General features: G+C 44.9%; 1 protein-coding gene across 1 annotated transcript in view; it reads right to left on the bottom strand.

Annotated features, from left to right (window-relative positions):
* Positions 1-1,473: 1,473 nt before the first annotated feature.
* The window catches only part of LOC147884785 (putative methyltransferase PMT4), a 35,295-nt gene continuing 11,282 nt past the window's right edge, over positions 1,474-25,486 (bottom strand). The window contains exons 7-8 of the mRNA XM_087397451.1: positions 2,092-2,230; positions 1,474-1,903 (exon numbers count right to left, since the gene is read on the bottom strand). Of these exons, the coding sequence (XP_087253577.1) occupies positions 1,733-1,903; positions 2,092-2,230 (310 nt within the window). The 3' untranslated portion in view covers positions 1,474-1,732. The remainder of the gene's footprint in view (positions 1,904-2,091; positions 2,231-25,486) is intronic.

Below are 25,486 nucleotides of genomic sequence, written 5' to 3'. Positions count from 1 at the left end.
CGGCATTCAAATTCTGCATGCATTGCACACATTTGCATTTTCGAAAAGTGTGGATCTTCACAGGCAAATCGATACTCTAAGAGCGATATATGAACGATGTATGAGTAGAGTGGACAGAAGTGCAGACTGTCCAGATTTCAGGTTGTGATCAAAGTGTATGTCGTGGTAAGTAGTGTGTGAGTAGTATCGTGGTCTGCGTTTTATAAACAGATTGGTGTGATCCGCTCCTGGGGATAGTGATGAGACATAAAATCTCTACTATGTGAAGTGAAGACACGGGATCTCATGTGTCAACTACGCTGGAGCCCCCTCCCCCCATGTGGGAAACAAGTAAAGCCACTTGAGGGCCAGCGATGCGTGCCATTACAGATGATGAGATCATGTATCCTGTCCATGTCTAATAGTGTATGCCTATAGGATGTGACTGGAGCTCGTCTATCTGTGAATATTCACAATATCCCAACCTTGTCTAGATCAACATCTACTAATAGAATAGAATCCTTGCGAAATTCCAAAAGTGATACTTGGTCTGTACCTATCCTCGCGTTGAAGAACCCAACAAGTAAAGCTTCTCTGGGGAAATCCATGATGTCTACGTAGAGGGCTGCCTATGGTGAAGTCTCAGCCTAGGTCTCGAGCAAAGTGTGAGGTGTCGAGAAGAAAGTAACAAAATGCAATGGAGACATCCTCTCGAGGAGGGCATCGGCTTTGAACCCACAGAAAACTGGCATGTGTATCTCACCTCTGAACGGAGATCACTCAGGTAAGGGATGATCTGTATAGTACCACCACTCCTCCCCATCCCCTTACTCCTGCTCTCTCCCGAGTCTCATCCCAGTAGTGTCACAACGCAAGCCCAACCATCCTTGAGCGAATGATGAGCGCCTGTTCTCGGTTGGGGTCCCACCCTATATGCCAGGCCCCATCGATCCCATGCTCTTGGACTCCAAGAGTGGAAGTCAAAAAGCTGGCTGCATTATTGATGGGAGCGGCAAGTGTGCAGAAAATGCCTCGTATTCTGACATTGAGACCCATACTGACTCTTTGCTACTGCTCCAAAATGGTGGGCCTTCGCAGGCTCTCGTTTCAGGGCACCCACCATTTGGATGTCTCTGCGAACCAAATGCATGGTGGCTATTTGTGCCACTACACATAGATATATATAGATAGAGTGAGAGAGATCACGGCTGTAAACAATCTGGTCGAAATTTCAGAGGAAATGCCCTGCAACCAAATTTTTAAACTTAACCATTGGACCTCTCATACCTACAATATCGCTTCCTGTTTTACGATCAGTCACGTTCTGTATCTTGCTAGGATTGGATACTTCCTTACAATGGGATCAGGTTACACTTTGATCCCAGAAAATGTTTCAAAGCACCCTTCAGGTCAATGTGTTTCTTTTTAGCCAAAACTCAAGTAGACAAAAATCCAACGTTGATATTGAAATGCAATGGTTGGAATATCTTTACATTGCTTTCTCACTGAAGATGGGAGCACTCATTCTATAGAAGAGTGATGTATTCTTTACTGCAGCAGATGCAGAGGTTCATGAAATCTCTCCTTACATGATCTCAAGACTAAAACACCCAAAGAGGTTGGAGTTTTAAATGCAGCATTAGAAGCCAGGGTCACAGATCCCTCTATGTTACACTTCTTCTCTCACAATTCTGCTTAAATAGTTGTAAACAAAATGGCACAAGAAATTTACAGTATCGAAAAAACGATGAGTTTACAAGATGTTCTTTGAGGACTGATTCTTGCAAAAAGTTTTCTGGCAGACAAGCAGTTGAAGATCCATAACCCCTTCCACCTCAACGATGCGGGACTCCCACCTCATCTGACCAGCTGCAATTCTTGCATCTTCAATTAGGTCAGCTTTGTCACGCAAAATTACCCATCCCTGTTAAAATCATGACAAGGTTTCATTTGTCAGGAATTTTCCTCTTTAACTCGATGGCAGTCAGACATCTCGATAGAGGACAGAGTTTGGGAAACGCTTTTCAGTATCATTCCAAGAATTGAAATTTATTGAAAGCAGTACTTCCTGTTTGCTTTATCTACGTGCAACAAACAATCTCAAAACCTCACCTCTGGACGCAACATGCGGTCCATCTCCAAAAAGAGATTTGATAATCCACATCCATCTGGTCTATCTGCTTCTTGTGAAAGAAGTCCAATGGCATGAAGAAGATCATATGTCCGGGGATATGTTGGGAAAGCCTCACACCTGCAAGATTTGAGATCAGGTATATCAGCATATGAATGACATTTCTGATAAAAGTACAAGCTGTCAGCAAGCTTACTGGACAAATTTGTTCTGCTTTGGCAGTATAGACTTTAGAGATGACTCAGAAATTAAAGAATATAAAGAGGCCACATCAATACGTACATGAAAGTAAACTAAGTTGAACTCAGGCCTATGGTTTTTTTGGCAAACACACACACACATGCTCTGTTTCTCTCATGCCTGTGGGCCTTTATGTGCCTTTAAATGCATATCAGCATAAGAGAGTGAGCCCACTTGCTCTCTCTACCGCCCACTCACCACCATGGCTCTTCATACTCGTGATACATCAATTTGCTTACTGGGAATGGCAAACTGTTGAAGATTCCATCAGCTTTATATTCATTGCGCACAAACAATACCAACAGAGTAGTTCCCCCCCCCCCCCTCCTGAGAAAAGAACTTCTATTAAAACAACCATACAAATCAGCAGAACCGAAAGGTGCTAGGCAAGTTCATGTGACTAGGAGGGGAATCCGTGGCAGGGTAAAAGACGGAAGCTACGAATCGTCATTAGAGTAATCAATTGCGCAGTTCTAACACAGCCGACTGCCGGGAGTTTGAGTGCCTTGCCTTCAATGAGCTAATGACTCCAAAGTCTTTGTATGACGATTCGTGGGGCTCGGGCTACTACAAAGTGACAACGGTGGTTGGCACTAACTTGGCAACTGAGCGCATGGGAAGCTGGAGCCATGCGGGGCACTACGAGCGTCGTCTGACTCGTCTGTATTGAAGATTTTGAGTAGAACTGCAGAGTTCTGCTGCAGTGGCACAACGGCCAGCAAACAGCCCACAGGATCTTAAAGGCGCAGCGGAAGCGTGGATCACTGGATCTGCGTGAATCATGAATCATGAATCATGTAGCGTGATGATTCGTGAAGCCGTGGAGAACTACGTATGTATCTGCTGCAGCCTAGTATTATGGACTCACTTCTCTACATGCTACTGTTCGGCCCCGTCCCTGGCTTTAATTCCGTGTCGCATTAATATACTTGGGATTTTCGCTGTTGACGCTGTGTTTGTTCTGCAATCAGTGCAGGGACTGAGAGACTCTAAGTCTCCAATGCTCCAATGCTTTCAGGATGAGGCAGAGTCCAGTGCCGTAGTAACGGCTGCATATCCCCAAACAGCTTGCTTTCAAGTCAGGGCGCTACGTGAGCGAAGTCATTAATTGACAGCTTGCTATCGGAATTGGTCATGCGACAACGAAAAATCCTCTCTCTCTATATAGATCGTCATTTTTCCTTACAATAGTTGCCACGTCTTTTCTAAGGTTTCCCAACCTTTGACAAAGGCCACGTCATCATTGAATTTGTACCCCTCTTCACAGTTTAAGACCTCCCCTTTTTTTCCAAAGGATCTAAGGTCTTTTATACCCCTCTTTCTCTTTCAAGATCCTAAAATTTTCCAAACTTTAGCCTCGCCGATTTCAAGTCAAAGACCGAGAAGTTTGAGATCCAAAGAAGGGAAAGAGCGGAATTGAAAGGCGAGTTCGTGAATCAAAGAAAGCGAGATGACTTTCAAGACAAATCCAACGCCTCGAACAAATACCAAGGAAGTGGGCATTACATTTTTCTCTCTGACAGAAAGCACTTTGCTTTATAATTTTCTGGAAAAAATACGTCTTTAAAATGACAACTCCAGAAAGGGATGGTATGATTAGGGAGGCCGAGGAAAGGGCTAGAAAGGGAAAAGCAATAGTCGGAGAGGAAATACATGAGGAGGTACAAGCTGAAACTCAAGAGGATAATGTGGAAATGGAGGCTATTGATTACGGTGACTATGGAATTCCGTATATGGAATTCACTAAACTTGAAACTCGAATGCAAAATATAGAAACACAACTAGGGGTTATCAATGATACATTGAAAACCCTAGCTGAAGCTATAACTAAGATAGCCGATTCTCAATCGGTATCTATTACTGAAAAATCACCGATTTCTCCTAATCAAGTTGAGAGGTCCACCTCTCGACTTAGAGAAACCTCAAACATCCTTAAGGACTTAAAACCGCCAATTTTCAATGGGGAAGAAAAGGAGCATAATAAAGGTTCGATTAATACATTCTTACAAAAGTGGCAAGACTTCCACTGACTCAAGAATACACCTCTTGAAAATCAAGTCGTGGAAGCAAGTCTTTCCCTTGGAAATAAAGCCTATAAATGGTGGATGAGCCTCAGGGAGAGTGATAGAATTCCTAGATATTGGACTGAGTTTGAACAAGCCTTCCTAAAAGAGTTTTTACCGGAAAATGAATTAGAAAGAGCGTGGGAGGCTTGGGATAATTGCACGATGGGTACAAACACTCTAGTCTAGTACATAGCGAACTATAGGGAGGCAGTCCTTAAGCTGAAGGGAATTGATGAATTCCAAAATATAAGGGGTTTCGTGAGAGGTCTTAAAGACACTTATAAGGTTGAGGTGAAAAGAAATTCTCCTAAAACCTTTGAGGAAGCCATTAAGTATGCCCAAATATACGATGATACGACGGGGATATTTAGAGTTGGAACTTCAGAGCAAACAGGTTTTGTTCCAAAGTTCAATAAATTTTCCAATTTGAAAAGGAAGGGGCACTTTAAGAAGGAGGTTCCTCAAGCACCGCCTAAGAAACCTCAAACACAAAATTATCCTCTCTTGAAGAAAGAGGATTATGAAATTGCTTCAAATGTTTGAGCAAAGACCATGCTGCTTGGAACTGCCCTAAAAATAAACCAGCGGGAGCTAAAGCCCCAAATAGACCTCCACAAAGACAAGTGCATGCAGTGCAACTGTTGCCGCTTAATGGTACTGAAAAGTACACTAAGGTAGAAGTCTATCATGAGGATAGCACCCACATGTGTTCTCTATCATCAGCAATGTGGCAGCCCACCTTTGGTCCTCATGATTTAATGAGGATGCATGGAAAAATTAAGGGACAAAGAGTAAGAGTGATGGTCGATGATAGTGCAACACATAATTTCTTAAACTACTCGTTAGTTAAGAAATTAAAATTGCCTGAGAGTCCCAGTGGATCTTTGGCAAAGGGCAATGATAAAACATTTTGGGACACCATGATATATGGTGTAGAGGTAGATATTCAAGGCTATCAGGATGCCTTGGATTTCCAAATCATGCATCTTGACCGAACAGATGTAGTGCTTGGTCGAGAATGGCTGTATAGTCTTGGGCATAGCTTACAGAGGAGTTATCTTAATAAGTCCATTATGTTTGAAAAAGAGAGTAGAGTCTTCCAGATTCAAGGAGAACATAATGTGCCTAACTCTCCTCTTATTTGTTCGATGGAATTGGAATGACTACTATACCAAGAAGAATGCGAGGTATATCTTTGTGAACTTACTTTTATTGGTGATTTTAAGTCTTCTGCATCGGAAAGAAGTAATGTTGTTCTTGATAATGTTAAAAAGTATAAATCTTCTTTCAATGATTTAATGTTTGAATTTAAAGATGTTTTCCCATCTGATTTACCTGACGGTTTACCTCCTGAGAGAGAAGTAGATCATAAAATGGATTTAATTCCTGAATCTACCCCTGTTTGTAAACCCCGTATAGGCTTAGTCAAACGGAGGAATGTGAGGTCGAAAGACAATTAACGGAATATCCTAGGAAGGGCCAAATCCAAACAAGTAACTCACCTTGATCTGTACCAATTTTACTGGTAAAGAAAAAGGATGGTACTATGCGTTTATGCATAGATCATCGAGCACTAAATAAAATCACCATAAAAAATAAGTATCCTATGCCTCGCATTGATGAGCTCTTTGATCAATTGCAAGGGGCAAAATACTTTACTAAAATTGATTTAAGATCAGGATATCACCAAGTACGAATTAGGGAAGAGGATGTCCCTAAGACATCATTTCGTACTAGGTATGGGCATTATCAATTTAAAGCAATGCCATTTGGATTAACAAATGCTCCAGCAACTTTCATGATACTTATGAATAGTGTCTTAAGGCCATATCTAGGGAAATTTGTTGTAGTATTTCTAGACGATATTCTTATTTATAGTAAAACCAGGAAAAAGCATTTGGAACATTTATGAAAAGTGTTCCAACTGCTTAGAGATAATTCACTCTTTGCTAAAGAATCCAAATGTGAATTCTTTGCAAAAGAAGTGAAATACTTGGGACATATAATATCCCAAGAAGGGGTTCGTATGGATCCTGACAAAGTAAGGGCCATATTGGAATGGCCACATCCTACAAATCTAGAAGAATTACAAATATTCTTAGGTTTGTCAGGATTCTATAGGAGATTCATCCAAGATTACGCTAGAATTGATGTTCCGATGACGGACCAGCTTAAGGAGAACGAAAGCACCTTCATATGGGATGAACCTCAAAAGAGAAGTTTTGAAAAATTGAAGGTAGCTATAGCGGCAGCTCCCGTCTTAAAAGTAGTGGATCCCAATGAACCATTCGTGGTTGAGACAGATTGCTGTTGGGGTGATACTTATACAAAAAGGTCGACCAGTGGCTTTTGAAAGCAAAAAGTTAAATTGTATCTAACGGAATTATTCGGCATATGAGAAGGAACTATATGCTATAGTCTATGCTTTAAAGAAGTGGAGGCACTACTTATATGGTGCAAAATTTGAGATCATCTTTGATCAAGAGAGCATTAAATGAATTTATAATCAGCCAGAGCTTAAAGGTAGAAAAGCTAGATGGACTGAGTTAATGCAAGAATTTGATATACAATTGACATATAGGAAAGGGAAGTACAATGTGGTAGCAGACTCTCTTAGCCGAATGCCAATTGTTAATGAATTGACTTTTACTCAATTTCAGAATGATTTCCTAGAGTCCTTAAAGGGGAAATGTGAGTTCGATCCTCACTTCTCTGAAATATGGAAAGCAATTAAAAACAAGGATCCAACTAATCGAGAGGCTTTCACTGAGAAGTCGCATGGAAATGGCAACACATCACAAGTTGGTGATAAAGGACTCAAGTGAAAAAAATATACTATTGAAGATGGCTACCTACTCTACAAGGGTAGAGTATGTGTCCCGGATGATAATGACATTAGGCGCCAAATCCTTTTTGAATGTCATGATAGTCCAAGTGCTGGACACCCGGGAATTCAGAAGACATATGTGCTTCTGAAAAGACAATTCTTTTGACCTGGAATAGGTAAGGGCATCCAAGATTATGTATTGAAGTGCCAAAAATGCCAGGTCAATAAGACTGAACGCCTTAAGGTAGGAGGTCTCCTACACCCATTGGAGGTTCCATCTGGCAAATGGAAAAGCATCTCCATGGATTTCATGGTAGGATTACCTAGGATACAGAGGGGGCACAACTCTGTGTGGGTAATTGTGGATCGGTTGACCAAGATGCCTCATTTTATTCCTATCAGTGAAGATGTTAAAACTCCAAAATTAGCCAGGCTATTTGTGGAGCATCTCTATAGACTATATGGGCTACCATCCAGTATTGTTAGCGACCGGGATAGCAAATTTAACATCCATTTTTAGAGGGCTGTGTTTAAGAGGTTGGAAACTTCATTGAATATGAGCACCACGGATCATCCACAGAGTGATGGTCAAACTGAAAGGGTCAATCATATAATTAAGGATATGCTTCGAGCATATGTAAGTAAACGGCAAACTAATTGGGAACAGTATTTGCCCATATTAGAATCTGCATATAGCAGTGCCAAACATTCAGCTACAGGTTTTAGTCCATTCATGATGATGTATGGATTTCAACCAAGAGCCCCAATGACAGTGGGACTCGAAAAAGAGAAAGTTCAAGCGGCCAAAGACTTTCTTGAGGATATGAATCAAACGCTTAAGTTAGCTAAAGATAGCATAAGAAGAGCTCAAGATAGAGCACGAAGTTATATGCAAACCCCCACTGTAGAAAGTTGGAGTTTGAACTAAATGAGAAAGTCTACCTTAAGGTACCTGAATCTTCACAATCTCTAAAGACAAGGTATTGTGGACCATTCACAATACTTAAGAGGATTGGAGAGCTTGCTTACAAATTAGCCTTACCTGAGGGATGTAGAGTACATCCAGTTTCTCATGTTAGTAGGCTAAAAAGAAAATTAGGAGATGATGATAATCTCATTGGAAATGAAGTCCTAGTTGAACTCATTGAACCTGCATCTTTACCACATGAACCAAAAAGAATTTTAGATAGACAAGAAAAAAGAACGCGACACACCATATGGCAAGAATGTCTAGTTAAGTGGAAAGATAGATCTGGAGAGAGTTCAACATGGGAAAGGGTAAGCAGTCTCCAGAGGAGGTTTCCCAATTTTGTTTTCGAGGACGTAAACCATTAAGGGGAAGGGAATGTGACGTCAGCCATAATCCCGGAATTGTTTGGTGTGGTTACGGTGAAGCCGGAAACCAGAGGGCTCGATAGTGCTTGCATCAATACAAAGTGCATAAGTAAGGCCTAAATAGGCATAGGGACTCTAAGGTCCAAATGGACACATGGCACTCAAGAGAACACCATGTGGCAGGCACTGGGCTAGGAGGGAGGATTCCAGAAGGAACTTGAAGAAAGGCAAGTTCATGTGACTACGAGGGGAATCCGTGGCAGGGTGGTTTATGGAGAGCTGAGCCCTTCTTTCTGGTAACGTAACAGTGCTGCAGATTGATTTAAGTTGGCAGCCTGCAGGATGTTATTTTGAATAGTCCTGGAGAGTGATTATGAGTTGGCAGTCTGCAGGATGCTATTTCGATTTTGGAGAGGTAGAGCTGAAGAGTGAGTATATAATAGGTGGTTGTAGTGAATATATATTTCCCCTTCAACATTTCCCTCAATCTAAGGCCAGCCTGCAGCACGGTATTTCGATTTTGGAGTAGTGCTGAAGAATGAGTATATAGTGTTAGAAAAGACCCAACAGAGGGTACACGCAGCGGAAATAATGCCCAGGAGCTCACCTAGTGTGCGGTGTGGGTGTGGAATCACAAACTTCTTTACTTATGTGCATTCAATAGGTGTGCAGACTCATCAATAGACAATGAACCAAACTAGATAGAGAAACCACCAAATAATATATTTCCGTCCACAACTATGGACACAATACAAGAGAGACAGATCCAGAGTCCCACCAATGGTGTGGTCCTCTGATCTTACCACAAAGTCATTCTCCTATCTGCTGGCTATCTCTAGACTAGAGTCCGCGTGCTCCGCCTCGAGCGTAAGTAAACTTTCCGTCTAGGATGATCCTCTCCACCTTGCTGTCTGGGAACCAGCCTAGGTGGGCAGCTTCCTGGCTAAGTCTGCAGCCCTGCTATCCTCCTGAATGTAGGTCCAGAGGGTGGCTACCTGCTGCTCCTTTCTGCTCTGGATCTGCTGCTGCAAGTGATGTTCAAATGAGACCTGAATGCCCTCTTTATATAGGCCCAAAAGCCTGGCCAGCCAACCGACCCAGCAGCCCTAGAAAGGGCCGACTGCTGGTCGGTTCAGCCCCCTGCCCCTCGCCGACCAAAACCGACCCACAGCTCCCTATTTATGGGACTGTGGGCTGCCCTTTTGGGGCACTCATTACAAGGGCCCTTGGCCCACCTTTCAAGGGCAGATGCCCTATAAATATAGGGTCCAGTCCAGCCTCTGATCCCCCTCTTTGCCACGTGGCCCTGCGCCACTGTCTGCCTCCATGTGAGACCTGTTCCAGCCTGCTGTGCTGGCCTGCCAGGTTGCTTTCCAGACCCCAAAGCACTGCTGTTCCTGCTGCTGTCATTGCGCCTTGTCCAGGGCTTGCTGCAGGTCGAGATCCTGCCTGCAACCCTTGCCATCCAGGTCGCTTCTTCCGTGACTGCATCCTGCCATGAAGGCTCCTTGAGCTGCCTCTGCCAGGCCCTTTACTAGCACCTGGGTGCCATGCTTTTGTGCTTAGGTTCACCCCCCCCATGCTCTCCTCATATGGGGGCTTACAGATGGGGCGGTGACCTCTCCAACACCCCCTCTCACCGACACATCTCAGCCCAATGCCAACACGTCGATGAAGATGCTCCACTAACTCCCTAGTCGTAGTCCTCTGGAACCTTTCCGTGTCGAAATCTTTTCCTGGCTTTTCATCCAGTGGCTCCTGCTCCACCAGGTCCGGTTCTGCTTCCGCACACCATCCTGGTACACAGGTCCATCTCTGGTAGCACCTCCTGGTACCACCTCCTTCAGTCACATTCCCACCTCTGAACTCGAACAATCCAGCCGTCACGATCTTCCAGTCGTCCCCCTCATAATGAGTGAACAACCTGGAGTCTTCCAGGCACCATGCTCTGAGGGTCTGTTTCAACCCGTCCTTCCTTTGGCAAGGTCTGTAACCAATGAATATTTCCAGATAACCTGGACCATGAACTCTCGCTGAGTTCTCAAGCATGTACTCTTCTGGCTTCAGTACTCTTTGTCCACCACCTTCTAGCAATCTGCGTCCGAGATTTGAAGAAGCACCAATACTTCCCCTTCTGCCTTCGAAGAAGGCCAATTCCTTCCAATCTCTTATCACCTGAGACAAATGAAGAGTAGAATCTCCCCACAGCATGCTATAAAGACTCAAATGCAGAATATCAAATACATACCAGACTGTTGTACTGCCTGAATGTTCGCTCTGAAAGCAAACCCTGTACCTCAATGAGGCACCCGCCAAGATCCTGTGTAATCCTGTACTGTCCCCTTCTGAAGTCCAGCATCCATCTGACCATGAGACCCTAGGGCTTTCCATGGAATCCACCCTCGTGTCAGTGTCAACAGCTACACACCTGGAAGGTACCAAGCGCTCCATACTGTCCTTCACCTTCACAAAGGCATCTGACTCCTCGTCGACCCACATCTCTATGTCAGACATCCTTACTGTGATTTATGGATCAACATATCTGACCTCGGTAACACTCGGTGATGTCACCAGGAACAATTCTTCGATTACCACATTAGCTTTGGCCTTTCCCTCTGAATCTGAGTCAGACTCCTGTTTGTTTTTCAAATCCGCCTTTTTCTTTCTGCAGTCCTTTGCAAAATGTCCGGGCGTATCACAATAGAAACACTTCTTCTTGTGCTTCCTCTTCGAAGTCCCCTCGTCGTCAGAGTCATCTTTATTGGACTTGCCACTGTTAGGCTTGCCCTTTTCCTTATCTGCGGAATCCTTCACCAGCATCGCCTTGTCATCTTTGTCCTCGTTGTAGAGCTTCTCAGGAGCTTCCTCCTGTAACAGTAATGGACACAACTCCTTAAATGTCAGAGGTTTGGTCCTCTGTCCTGCTGTCATAGCCGTAACAAAGCTCTTGAAACTCCGAGGCAATCTCCTCAGTACCATCAAGGCCAGATGGCATGAGTCCGTCTTCTGACCAATTGCTGCCAGCTGATCCCGCACCACCTTGACCTTCGTCAAATGGCTATGTACCGTATCGCCTTCTTCCATATCAAGATTGTAGAGTTAATGCTGAAGAAGCACGATCCGGGAGGTATTATCTATCTCGTACAGATCCTTCAGGGTGGCCCACGCCTCTACTGACGTCTCGGCCAGCTGGATATGCGGAAAAACAGAGTCCACCATAGTCCCTATGATTATTGCCAGGGCATGGGCATCTCTTTCTTCCCAAGCTTCAAGCTCCTCTCTGTCTACTGCCATGAGTACCTTCCCTTTACTATCCACCAAGTCTTCCGGCTTTGACTCCTCTCCCGTGGTCAGCTTTCACAACATCCGAGGCACTAAATGACTCCGGATCTTCACCTTCCAGATCGGGTAATTAGTCCCGTCCAGGTTCCCAGACTCTCCAAAGTTAGGGATAGTGAAACAGAGAAAACTGGAGGAGGAGGAAGGGATAGCAGGGGCTGAAGAGGCTGTAGATGGTGACATCTCTGCTGTATATACCACACAGCAAAGTCAACCAAACTCAAATTCAGTAAACCAGAACTCTGAACGCACCTGACTGAACCTGAGTCACCCTCCTTCTCGCAAGGGCACAATCCTCCAGTCGTGGAAGTCGATTCCCTAGAGCTTCTGAATCAGGGTCGTCCTTCAACAAGGTCCCTGCCTTCAGGCTCCCACACCTGTGAGCCTCCTACTTGGGCTCTGATACCATGTTAGAAAAGACCCAACAGAGGGTACACGCAGCGGAAATAATGCCCAGGAGCTCACCTAGTGTGCGGTGTGGGTGTGGAATCACAAACTTCTTTACTTATGTGCATTCAATAGGTGTGCAGACTCATCAATAGACAATGAACCAAACTAGATAGAGAAACCACCAAATAATATATTTCCGTCCACAACTATGGACACAATACAAGAGAGACAGATCCAGAGTCCCACCAATGGTGTGGTCCTCTGATCTTACCACAAAGTCCTTCTCCTATCTGCTGGCTATCTCTAGACTAGAGTCCGCGTGCTCCACCTCGAGCGTAAGTAAACTTTCCGTCTAGGATGTGAAGGGGGAAGGTGAGTGGTAGAAGTACAAGAGGGAGAGAGTGAGAGAGAGAGAAGACTCCAAATGTGCGGGTGTGAAGTGATGAGCCACACCACAAACTCTTAAGTTTTATTAGGATTAGGTTTTCCCCCTATGACTGTCTTAAGACAGTCATAGGTGTCATATCTTTAATAAAAGCGTGGCAATGTGCCTTTACCCCAACAACCTCCCACCTAAAGGCCAATATGCCTAAAGGGGAGAAAAGAATAAAAATTACAGCAATATACAGTTACTGTATACAAGACCATAAAATAAGAGTGGTCTCATCCTAATCCCATGATGTGGCGGCAATGTGCAAACCGCTCTGTAGGCAAGCTCTTAGTGAGCAAATCTGCAGGATTATCATCAGTATGCACCTTCACAAGCTCAAGTCGCTTGTCTTCTAGTACCTCCCTGATGAAATGATATTTCACATCTATGTGCTTGGTCTTTTGATGAAAGACCGGATTCTTTGCCAACATGATAGCACTCTGACTATCACAATGCAAAACTGGCATATCTCCTGTAATGCCCAAATCTCCCACCAGCCGAGTAAGCCATATTGCTTCCTTGCAAGCCTCAGTGGCTGCAACATATTCAGCTTCAGTAGTTGACAGTGCAACGCATTTCTGTAACCGAGACACCCATGATATAGCACCTCCTGCAAATGTGAAAATATAACCGGTAGTAGACTTCCGGTTATCTGCATTCCCTGCATAGTCTGAATCTGTAAAACCATGCACCAATGCATCCTGCCTACCATAGCATATGCACAAGTCTTTGGTACCTTTGAGATACCTCAAGACACCTTTCACTGCTTCCCAGTGCCGCTTGCCTGGATTTGCCATATACCTGCTGATGACTCCCACCGCAAAAGCAATATCCGGACATGTGGCAACCATGACATACATCAAAGAACCAACTGCAGATGCATACGGAACCTTGGCCATCTCAGCCTTATCATCATCTGATCTGGGGCTGTCCTTACTGCTGAGTTTTAAATGTGGAGGCAACGGGGTACTAATAGACTTCCCCCCCTCCATTTAAAACCTCTGCACTACTTTGTCAATGTACTCCTTTTGTGACAAAAACAAAAGTCCCTTGGACCTGTCACGAGTAATCCGCATGCCAAGAATATGGTTTGCATCACCCAAGTCTTTCATGTCAAAAGACTTATGCAGTTGTTTCTTTAAAGCACTAATCTCAAGCTGAGATTTACTGGCAATCAGCATGTCATCCACATATAGAATGAGTAGCATCAAACTGCCATCCTTTGCCCATTTAGTGTACAAGCAATGATCGGTCTCACACCTATGATACCCTTGGGACTGCATGAAGGCATCAAACTTCTTGTACCATTCTCTTGGTGCCTGCTTGAGTCCATACAAGCTCCTCTTGAGCTTACACACAAGCTGCTCTTTCCCTTTAACAGCATATCCCTCTGGCTGACTCATATAGATCTCATCATGTAGATCTCCGTGAAGAAAAGCAGTCTTCACATCCATCTGACATAAATCCATGTCCTCATAAGCAACAAGAGCTAACACTGCTCTCAAAGTAGTCATCTTGACTACAGGGGAAAAGATCTCATCAAAGTCAATGCCCTTCTCCTGCTTAAATCCCTTGGCAACCAATCTGGCCTTATACCTCGGTAAAGCATTTGAATCCACTTTGACTTTGTAAACCCACTTGCATGGCAAAACCTTTCTGCCTGCAGGTAGCTGCACCAAGTCCCATGTATCATTTTGAAGTAGGGAGTCCATTTCTGACTGCATGGCTTTCTCCCACTTCCTTTTCTCTGTTCTTCCCATAGCTTCCTTGAAGCTGGAAGGCTCACCACAATCTATCAGCATGATAAAATCAGCCACATTATTGGCTCCTGGAACAAACCTGGCAGGAGGCCGTTGTACACGGGTGCTCCTCCTAACAAAATGTTCCGGATTAGGCTGCTGTCCAGCCTGTTCGTCATGCATGACGGGTGGCTGTACCACCATATCTGGCTGTTCTACAGCCCCATCTGCTGGCATATCCAGTGGTGCATCATTGGCAAAATTATCTGGCTGATTTCCAGCCTGTATACCCTCTTGAACAGGGTTATCTGCAGCAGCCTGCTGCTGCATATAAAAGGGCATTCTTTGCTGTCCAACATCATCATAAATAACCCTCCTGTATTCCACAGGTTGCACGGGTTCCTTGTGTACACTATCCTCTTTAAAGATGACATCATTGCTGCGTATAATCTTCCGTTTAACGGGATCCCATAACCTGTACCCCATTTCACCTTCGTCACCATAACCCATAAAGATGCATCTGATAGACTTTGGCTCCAGTTTGGTGCGCAGTTCTTTGCGTACATGAGCAAAGCACTCGCAGCCAAATACACGTAAGTGCTTATATGAGGGTGGCTTGCCACAGATCAGTGTGCACTAGATCAAGCGGTGCTCTATTTTGGGGAGTTCTCCTCTTATGAGGAGTCACAGAATGCTTGCCAAATATGCAATGATCACAAGTAGGCAAATCTGAAAAAGAAAGAGACGGCAGATAACCCAAACGTGACAGTTCTTGCATTCCTTTAACAGACATGTGTCCCAACCGGCTATGCCACAATGAAACCTTTGGCAGCTCGGTTATGGCAACAACATGATTACCCACACTGGAAACATAAAGAGGGTACAAGGTATCACTCTTAAAACCCTCAGCCACTACAACCTGGCCATAAGTAATCACCCATTTGGAATCCCCAAATGTGGTGTGGTAACCACTGTCATCCAATAAGCCAGTGCTGATCAGATTTTTCTTGATTTGCGGCACATGGCGAACACCATCAAGCATAAATGTGCGTCCATCAGGGAACACTATCTGTATACTGCCAATCCCTGCAATCTGACATGCATAGTTGTTCCCAAGGTGAACAACTCCATGAGTACCTGTGTAGGAAGTAAACCACTCCCTATGAGGAGTAACATGAAAAGAAGCACCTGAATCCAAGAGCCAGGTGTGCATGTCATGGCCATCAATAACCAAGGTATGTGCAATTACAGCAGAAGAGCATAATACCTCATGTCTGTCACTGTCACTGTCCTCTGCTGCAATATTCACTGCATCCAAGTCATCTACCTTGGCCTTGCCTTTGCCTTTACTTCCACTGCCTGCATCCTTTGTTTCAGCCTTCTTGGCTTTCTGATCCTGTATAAACTTGAAGCACTTAGACTTCACATGTCCCTTCTTGCCACAATAAAAGCATTCAATATCCTTTTTACCACGGGACTGACTGCGGGATTTAGACTTACTAGCAGATCTCCCCTTCTGCTGAGTCCTGTTTCTTTCCTGTACCTGCAAAGCATTTGAAGACTTGCTGCCCGCATTATTTTTCCTACTCATCTCCTCCATTAGGAGAGAGCTCTCTACATCAGCATATATAAGAGTGACATTCGAATTAGACAAGGTGGTCTTGAAACTGTCCCAACTCTCAGGAAGGGTACACAACAAGAAAGTAGCCTTGAACTCCTCATCAAGGTTCAACCCCTGTGCAATCAGCTGTGTAAAGATGGCATTGAACTCACTCAAGTGTGAGGTCATAGCTGTACCTTCCTTCATGCGAAGATCAACCAGCTTCTTCAACCAATACACCTTACTGGCTGAACTCTTTTGGGCATATAACTCTGCTAGCCTCTGCCATACACCATAAGAGGTCTTTTCAGCCTGAACATTGTACACAAGAGAATCACTGAGAGTAAGCATGATAGCAGCCCTCGCGGACAGATCTAGCTCCTCCCATTCACCATCTGACATCCCAGATGGCTTGACACCATTCACCCTTATGGGCTTAGAAATCTTCTTAAGCAGAAGTACATTCAAACACTGTTCTGCCCATAATGCATAATTGTGTGCCCCTTCCAACTTCTTTATGTTCAGAATTGATGATTCACTTCCCCCTGATGCCATATCAGATAAGGAAAGTACCTGACTCCCTGTAAGTCAAGAAAGACTGAATAAAATTCTGATTTCTCAGAAAAAACCTGCTCTATCAAGAGCCAGGAGCACTCACAATAGTGCTGTTTTTTACTGTCAGAAAATCTGCAGCACAACAGAAAATTTCTCTCCAGTTACTGTACCTTCTGACACACTGTACCGTGCTCAAATAGGCATTAAAAAAATAATTTCAGAATGCTGCAGCTGCTCCACAAGTGCTTTAACAGTGCATCAACAGCTGACAAAGCACAAAACACTGCTGTAAACACTGCTGCACTGCTGTCCTGATCACTTCTCCCACCTCAGATGAGGTATTGCACTGATTTAATATGCATAAACCACTTGGCATATACTGTTTTGATTACCGAAGAAAAAAAAAGAGCTCCAGACACTTCAGCCTGTCACAAAACCTGCAACAGAAAATGGGATAAATCCCAAGCAATTACCCTTCTGCCAAGGGAATAAAATGCATTTGAAGATCTCTGACAGTAACCCAAGTGCTCTCAAGCAAAATCTGGGCAAAAGCCCCTTGATCTGACACTTGTACCAAGTGAAAACAACCTCAACAATGAGGGATAAGGCATACAATGTGCAAATCTCTCTGACAAAATCAACTAACAGTGTAATGCAAATACTGCCCTGTGTAGAAATGACATACACAGATCCCAACGTACAAACACTCAATGAGGAACCTTTTGAGCACTGTCAACGATGGACAGTTAGGGACCGAGTAAACTCGATGCGCCCTGGCCAAGCGTGGCTCAACTGAGGTTCTCTGAGTGTTGCACAAGAAATGTGACCTGCAAGAAAATGTCACCTCCACACTGCGGAAATCGAGACAAATGTGTGCACTCTGGCACCACACTACCTCAAGGCATACAAAGCATCAACTGCTGGGCAAAAGCCCTATGATCTGCTCACCCGTAAACTGAGATTCAAACCCAGTAAAAGCATATATCCTCTGCAAGATCAAGGCATTACCTTCCCAAAACAAAATAACTGTGCAATCAACCACACACTGTGGTTCTCGTCACCTCAAGCACGAGGGAGATGAAGGTACTTGCTGTACTTTCAAAAAAAAAAACAGTTTTGAGAACTGAAAAATGATCCTGAATGAAGAGCAGAGTGCTCTTTTTCCTTCTCTTTCTTCCCCAGAGGAAAAAAAAACTGATGTACCTGCTGTACTTTCGTACCTGTGTACCTGTGCAGGGTACAAATGTACATGCTGTACCTGTGCAGAGTACAGATCCAAGGAGAAATTTCGAAATGTACTCCTCTGACGCAGATCCAAAACAAAAAAGCACCTTCCTGTCGAAAATCCCTGACACAGCTCCCTGTCACAGTCCGTACGGCGGCGTCCGTACGGTACGATCGCATGTACGGTGTCCGTACGGCTGTACGGACGGCCGTACGTCCGTACGGTACTGTACGACGCGCGAAATGACGCGCTGCCTGCGCCCACGCGTGCGCCTGCTGCCCGCTCTGCTGCCCGCCTGCGAAATGGCGCGCTGCTGCGCCCCCCGCGCTGCCTGCTGCAGCCCGCCCTGCGCTGCCGCCCTACTGTTGCCCGCACTGCCTCGCTGCAGCCCGCGCTTGCCTTGCGCTGTTGCCTTGCTGGCCACTAGGGCAAAGAGGTAGGGGGAGTGGGTAGACAGGGGTGGGGAGGAAAATGAGGCTCTGATACCAGTTAAAGGGGGAAGGTGAGTGGTAGAAGTACAAGAGGGAGAGAGTGAGAGAGAGAGAAGACTCCAAATGTGCGGGTGTGAAGTAATGAGCCACACCACAAACTCTTAAGTTTTATTAGGATTAGGTTTTCCCCCTATGACTGTCTTAAGACAGTCATAGGTGTCATATCTTTAATAAAAGCGTGGCAATGTGCCTTTACCCCAACAGGATGATCCTCTCCACCTTGCTGTCTGGGAACCAGCCTAGGTGGGCAGCTTCCTGGCTAAGTCTGCAGCCCTGCTAGCACCTCTCTATCCTCCTGAATGTAGGTCTGGAGGGTGGCTACCTGCTACTCCTTTCTGCTCTGGATCTGCTGCTGCAAGTGATGTTCAAATGAGGCCTGAATGCCCTCTTTATATAGGCCCAAAAGCCTGGCCACCCAACCGACCCAGCAGCCCTAGAAAGGGCCGACTGCTGGTCGGTTCAGCCCCCTGCCCCTGCCGACCAAAACCGACCCACAGCTCCCTATTTATGGGACTGTGGGCTGCCCTTTTGGGGCACTCATTACAAGGGCCCTTGGCCCACCTTTCAAGGGCAGATGCCCTATAAATATAGGGTCCAGTCCAGCCTCTGATCCCCCTCTTTGCCACGTGGCCCTGCGCCACTGTCTGCCTCCATGTGAGACCTGTTCCAGCCTGCTGTGCTGGCCTGCCAGGTTGCTTTCCAGACCCCAAAGCACTGCTGTTCCTGCTGCTGTCATTGCGCCTTGTCCAGGGCTTGCTGCAGGTCGAGATCCTGCCTGCAACCCTTGCCATCCAGGTCGCTTCTTCTGTGACTGCATCCTGCCATGAAGGCTCCTTGAGCTGCCTCTGCCAGGCCCTTCACTAGCACCTGGGTGCCATGCTTTTGTGCTTAGGTTCACCCCCCCCATGCTCTCCTCATATGGGGGCTTACAAATGGGGCGGTGACCTCTCCAACATATAGGTGGTTGTAGTGAATATATGTTTCCCATTCAACATCATTCTAAACCTAAGGGCAGCCCACTTGGCCTCAAATGCTAGCACCATACTCATTGTGTGTTTGTTCCTTATTTTGCAAGCTTTTCAACTTAGTGGTATAGTATGGCCAGTAATATTTTGGCTGCATCTGGGTCTAGTGGCCAAGGAAAGGGTTGGGGTGGCTAAGTGAGAGAGAGAGAGAGAGAGAGAGATTGGATGGTCTATGAGACTGAAAAACCAGATACAATGCGCTGAATGGGTAGAGCCTCCATGGGGGCATCTACACACAAGACAAGTGCAAAATAAACAGAAAAACACTAGTGCAAAGTGCGAAGTGTCGGAGGCAATGAAAAGCAAGGAAGCTATGGTGTGGCATCACTTTTTTTTATCCTCTGGATCCTGGCAAAGGAGTCAAGACCACTTGAGGCTTTAGTGATGTATGGGCTGGTGACGATCAATATCCTTGGTCTGCTATGGTCTCCTAGCTGTGGCCCTGTCGGACAAGTGCCACTATGACACTTGTTGGACGTGCCTCTAGTTTGGTGAACATGGAGGGAAGATCCCCGATCTTGATCTGTAGAATCTGAGATTTTTCCGATTGGAGTCGAGGTTGCAAGGGATTTTTAGGAGCAGCTACTCCAATTTGCTCATGATATCTGATTCACCCCCTAGCTAAAGCTAACCCATGGGGTTGGGATGGGGTTCATCCCGACTCGGGATTGGAGAGATTAAGCGAGGGGAGCTGCCAGGGAAATCAGAAGAGGGGAGCTGCCCAGTGTGCACTTGTTGTTCCAAGCATCATAAATCAATTGCAGCATAACATCTTAGAGGTCATCCCAAAATGCCAAATAGAATTCCACGGTTAGACCATCCCATCTTGGAGATTTCCCTTTGCCAAGATGGAGCAGAGCATCATGTAATTCTTCTGCTGTGAATGGTTGATCCAAGGATAAGGCATCCTACTGAAGCAGGATTGGTTGGACATGTCTCAAAAGAGCTTGTCGTGCATCGATCACAGGCTGAGTGGGAGCTGAAGGGGCTGCAAATAGCTTTTGAAAGTGATCACGGCACTCATGATTCAGATCAGAAAGAGATTGAGTCCAAGTGCCATCAATCTTCCTGACTCTGAGACAGGAGCTCTTCCTCCTATGAGTGTGTAACCCCTTAAAAAAAGATTTGGAGGAGCATCCTTTGTCCATGAGTGGTGTCATCCGTGCACGGACTTGCCACTTGTTAAGTTTCCTTTGATTGTTTTCCCGTAACAATGACTGATAATGCAATAAATTCTCTTGTTGGATTGCAGATAAATTCTGAACCTATGATAGCTCTGTGAGGGACTGCACTTGATATTTGGCATCTATTATTTTTTCCCTCCAATCAGCCATATATGATCTACCATATATCTTAATGACATGGTGCACAAAGGAATCCCAGGCATAATTCAAGTCATAAAGGGCATGTGCCTGCAATGGGGCAATGGGATGTTCCTTTGGATCACAATGTTCCAAGGCTCATCAAGAGATGGCTGTGAGGAGGAGGCTGTATTTGACTATCTTGGTAAAGCAGAGTCCGCATCCCAATGCCTAGATTGCAAAGGTCTGTTCCGTAAATTAATCTTTTTCCTTGAAGTCTGCCACTCTTGCTGAGAGTCTGAGTCAAAATCTACTACCTTTGCCTTTCCTTTGTCTTTAGCCTGACTCCCTGCATGCAAAGAACCCTTGTTGCCTACTTGCATCACAGTTTTGGCATTCTTTTCACCAGGCTTGTTAATAACTTTTTTCCCATCCTTAGGCTGAGTGGGTGCAGCATCCCTTGGTATGGCAGTAGGAGGCGGCTGATGCAACACAGAGGGGCACTCAGAGGCCAGGTGTCCAAACTTATGACATGAAAAGCAAGCACCAGCAAAAACACCCCATTTCAATTTGAAATATGTTTCCCCTAGATTGATACCATCAATCTCAACTGCAATAGAAGATGGTGTTTCTCTGTCTGTGTCCCAGAGTATGCAAAATTTGTTCATGTTGCCAACATTGCGGGGCTTACATATAACTTGTCCAAGAGTAGAGGCAATAGTAGCTAAATGTGGATGCATGTAGTCACGGAAATCTACTACCTCGACCCATACTGGACAATTATGCTTGATAAGACTGTGAAAGTCTTTGTTGGGCGACCAAGGCATAACATGAACCATCTGTCTGCCATAAAACAAAGGTGACATCTCTAGCATGCGTTGCTTCTGATGAGCATCCAGCAAATGAACTTCATAAAAGCCTTGTGAAGCAAAGTACACACCCTTGACAAAAGAGCCCTCAAGCAGGGAATTAATCCATTGACCAACATCGCTTGCAGAGGGCAATTTTCTTGGAAAGAAGATGATGATTGCTGTTTGTGAAAGTGTTCTCAAGGGATCCACCAATGTTGGCAAGCTCAATTTCACCTTCACAGAAGGTGCTGCGTCAGTCCATTGCTGACGAGTATGCTGAAAATCATCCTTTAGCATATTTTAAACATACTTGGCATCGTCCATACTGACGTGTTCACTTGTAACCTGAAGTGCAGAAGCCTCATAGCATTGTCGCTTAGGCTCATAAGAGCGCTCCTTGCAAGTATATGCAATCATATGCGCATCAGAAGCCATGCTGTAACACATACTTGCTGTGGGCAGCTGTTCAATGACTTGTGGGCAGCTGTTCGACGACCTGAGGAAAGACCTGTGGACAACATATCGAGGAGCTTAGGCAACAGCAGTTTGATGATGTTTTGGAAGTAAAAATGAATGGCGACAGGGCGAGGCACGTCGAAGAAATGTGGAGCAGCACGTGGGAGAAAACGTTCAGCAGCAACCATACGAGAGTCTTGACAGGCAGCAGCACGAGCAGAGCAGAGCGTGGAGCGGCAGGTTGCGAAGCAGGGAGGAGGGCGGCTGCTCAGCCATCGCACGCACACACCAACACACACACACACTTTTTTTTTTTTTTGAAACTAAGAAAATTATATTATGAAACATCCATTTTACAACATGGCGGTGCTCGAGAAATCCATCAGAAACAGTAAAAGAAAAGCTGAATGCAAGAAACATCCAAATCTTCCTCATGCAAGGCATCATATAAGGACTGCTGCAATGAGGCTCGGAAGAACTCATAAGGGTGCTGAAGGGGTGAATTCAGATATGCATGATTTCGCTGTAGCCAGAGGGTCCATAAGGCCCAGTATCTGGTCCAATGAAAGAAAAGAGAATACTGTGACAAAGAAGCTGATAATCTGCCAAACATCCAGAAAAACCTCGAGAACCTGTGTGCAGGAAATCTTAGAGATAAAAAATAGGAGATCTTATCTAGAAGGTCTCTAGAATATGAACAAAACCACAATAAGTGCTGAATACTCTCATGAGTATGATGACATCTTGGACAAAGAGGAGAGGCAATTCTTCTTTGAGCCAATTTCACTCCCACTGGAAAAATACCAACAATACATCTCTAGAGAAAGAGTCGCTGCTTCAATGGCATTTTCAACTTCCATATCAATTTCAATTTTCCTTTCCACCAAGTTAAAGACTTACTTAGATGCCAAAGAGAATTTGCATGATGAGCAATCCATGGAGGAGGTAATATCAATCGATAAGCCTGTATGAAAGTCAATAGATGCAAAGGCTGAGAGGATAATCCTCCTGGACTTGAGGACTGAAGATGCCAATCTTGAAGCATGTCTCTTACTTCCAATGAAACAAGCCTAAGCTAATTCTCTCTCAGATCACGGGCGATGGCACTCGTTATTTCCACCCAGCCATACTCTCATGGATCGCAGTTTTGCAACAGATACGTACGTTCTTTTTTTCTCATGCATATCCACAAGACCCACAACTCCCTAGATGGTTCTCCTTGCCACATGTCAACATTTTAGCCCTTTTCACTTGGTGCACCATTTACCCCTCTCTTGGGGCACATTTAACCCATTTGCCCCTTGGCATTATTGCACATTTAGGTGCACCGAGGCCTTAGCACTCAGAACCACCTAGTCAATGCCATTTCACCCTCACCTAGGACCTTGGCAGTTACTTCTCTTGACCATTTCATTTACGCACATTAAATATTACAACAGTCGGTCATCTAAGAGAAAATGCCCACCGATCTTTCCGAGGTCATGCTATCTCGACTAGAGCATAACATTCCTTCCCTCTTCAAGCATCAGCGTCCTCGATGATGAAATCTGAGAACACTCTCCGTAACTGGTATACGGATTCCCAAGTAGCTTCCGATAGAGGCTGACCATGCCATGCAACCAACACCGTGGGTATCTTCCGATTTCGTATTTGCATTGTTCCTCGGTCCAGGATTCTTGTTGGTTTACGTCTTGCATTATCCTCTATCTCCTGAAACAAAACCACACCTTCGATTAGTGAGTCACCAATATGCAAAAATTTCTTTAAACGAGAAACATGAAACACTGGGTGCACCTTACACCCCGGTGGTAATTCTAATTTATAGGCTACCTTGCCTATTCTTTTCACAATTAACCACGGCCCACAGTATCGAGGTGATAACTTAGCACACTCTCCTGAAGTCAACGACTTCGAGTGCGAAGGAACTCTGAGAAAAACTTTTTCTCCTTCCTTAAATACTCTTATCGACCGGTTTTCATCCGCATACACCTTGGCTCTATCCATAGCCTGGCGGATATTAGCTCTCGCAAGTGCTAGCATCTCCCGCATCTGAACTACAAAGTTCGCGGCACTAGGCACTTTCTGAGGTACGCCAACTATAGTTGGATTTGCTGGTCTATAACCATAGTCTATAACCATAGTTCAGCTCAAATGGACTGAACCCTGTAGAGGAATGTTTTCTATCATTGTAGGCAAACTCCAACAATGGCAACCACTTGTCCCATGTATGTTGCCTCAATGACACATATGCTCTCAGCATATCCTCTAAAGTTTGGTTGACTCTCTCCGTTTGACCATCCGTCTCAAGATGATCCCCACTACTCATTTCCAACTCAGTCCTTAGTGTCTCAAATACCGCTGTCCAAAAAAGACCGGGAAATCTGACATCTTTGTTTGACACTATGGATCTAGGCAATCCATGCAGACAAAATATATGTTTAATGAACAAATCCGCAACTTGCGGGGCACTAACAGACTCTCTAGTCGGAATGAAGTGAGCCATCTTGGTTAGACGATCAACCACCACAAGGATAGAATCATACCCTCCTTGTGTCGTAGGCAACCCTACGATAAAGTCCATGGAAATGCTCTTCCACTTACTTAGTGGTATCTCCAAGGGCTGTAAAAGTCCGGGTGGCTTCACCCGCTCGGCCTTGCTTACCTGACACGAGAAACACCGTGTCACATATTCATGAATATGCTTTTTCATCTTTGGCCAAAAGAAATCTCGCTTCACGAGATCATATGTCTTCTCGACCTCTGGATGTCTCGCACACGGGCTATCATGGCACTGTCGAATGACTCTCTGCTTGAGATCATTCTGACTAGGTACTACAACCTTGCCATTTCTTTTCAGCATACCATCCCTTATGGTATATCTTGCATATGTTTGGCCTTTTCTGGATGCCAGGTCATCCTTTTCATTTTCCCCGGGTTTTAACACATGAGCCTTAGGCCATAAGCTCTGATACCAATTGAAACAAGCCTAAGCTAATTCTCTCTCAGATCACGGGCGATGGCACTCGTTATTTCCACCCAGCCATACTCTCATGGATCGCAGTTTTGCAATAGATACGTACGTTCTTTTTTTCTCATGCATATCCACAAGACCCACAACTCCCTAGATGGTTCCCCTTGCCACATGTCAACATTTTAGCCCTTTTCACTTGGTGCACCATTTACCCCTCTCTTGGGGCACATTTAACCCATTTGCCCCTTGGCATTATTGCACATTTAGGTGCACCTAGGCCTTAGCACTCAGAACCACCTAGTCAATGCCATTTCACCCTCACCTAGGACCTTGGCAGTTACTTCTCTTGACCATTTCATTTACGCACATTAAATATTACAAAAGTCGGTCATCTAAGAGAAAATGCCCACCGATCTTTCCGAGGTCATGCTATCTCGGCTAGAGCAAAACATCCAATGTTGGAATCGGAACCAAAGGGAGTAAGAGATCTGCAATAGCTTTCCATATGGGTCTATGATGCATCCCAAGATTGTAG

This window comes from Dipteris shenzhenensis, chromosome 26 (assembly GCF_047967505.1).
Source record: "Dipteris shenzhenensis isolate YYH24624 ecotype China chromosome 26, Dip_SZ_1.0, whole genome shotgun sequence".
NCBI lineage: Eukaryota > Viridiplantae > Streptophyta > Polypodiopsida > Gleicheniales > Dipteridaceae > Dipteris > Dipteris shenzhenensis.
The sequence above is the reverse complement of the archived record's forward strand: the minus strand, read 5'-3'. Positions and strand labels throughout refer to the sequence as shown.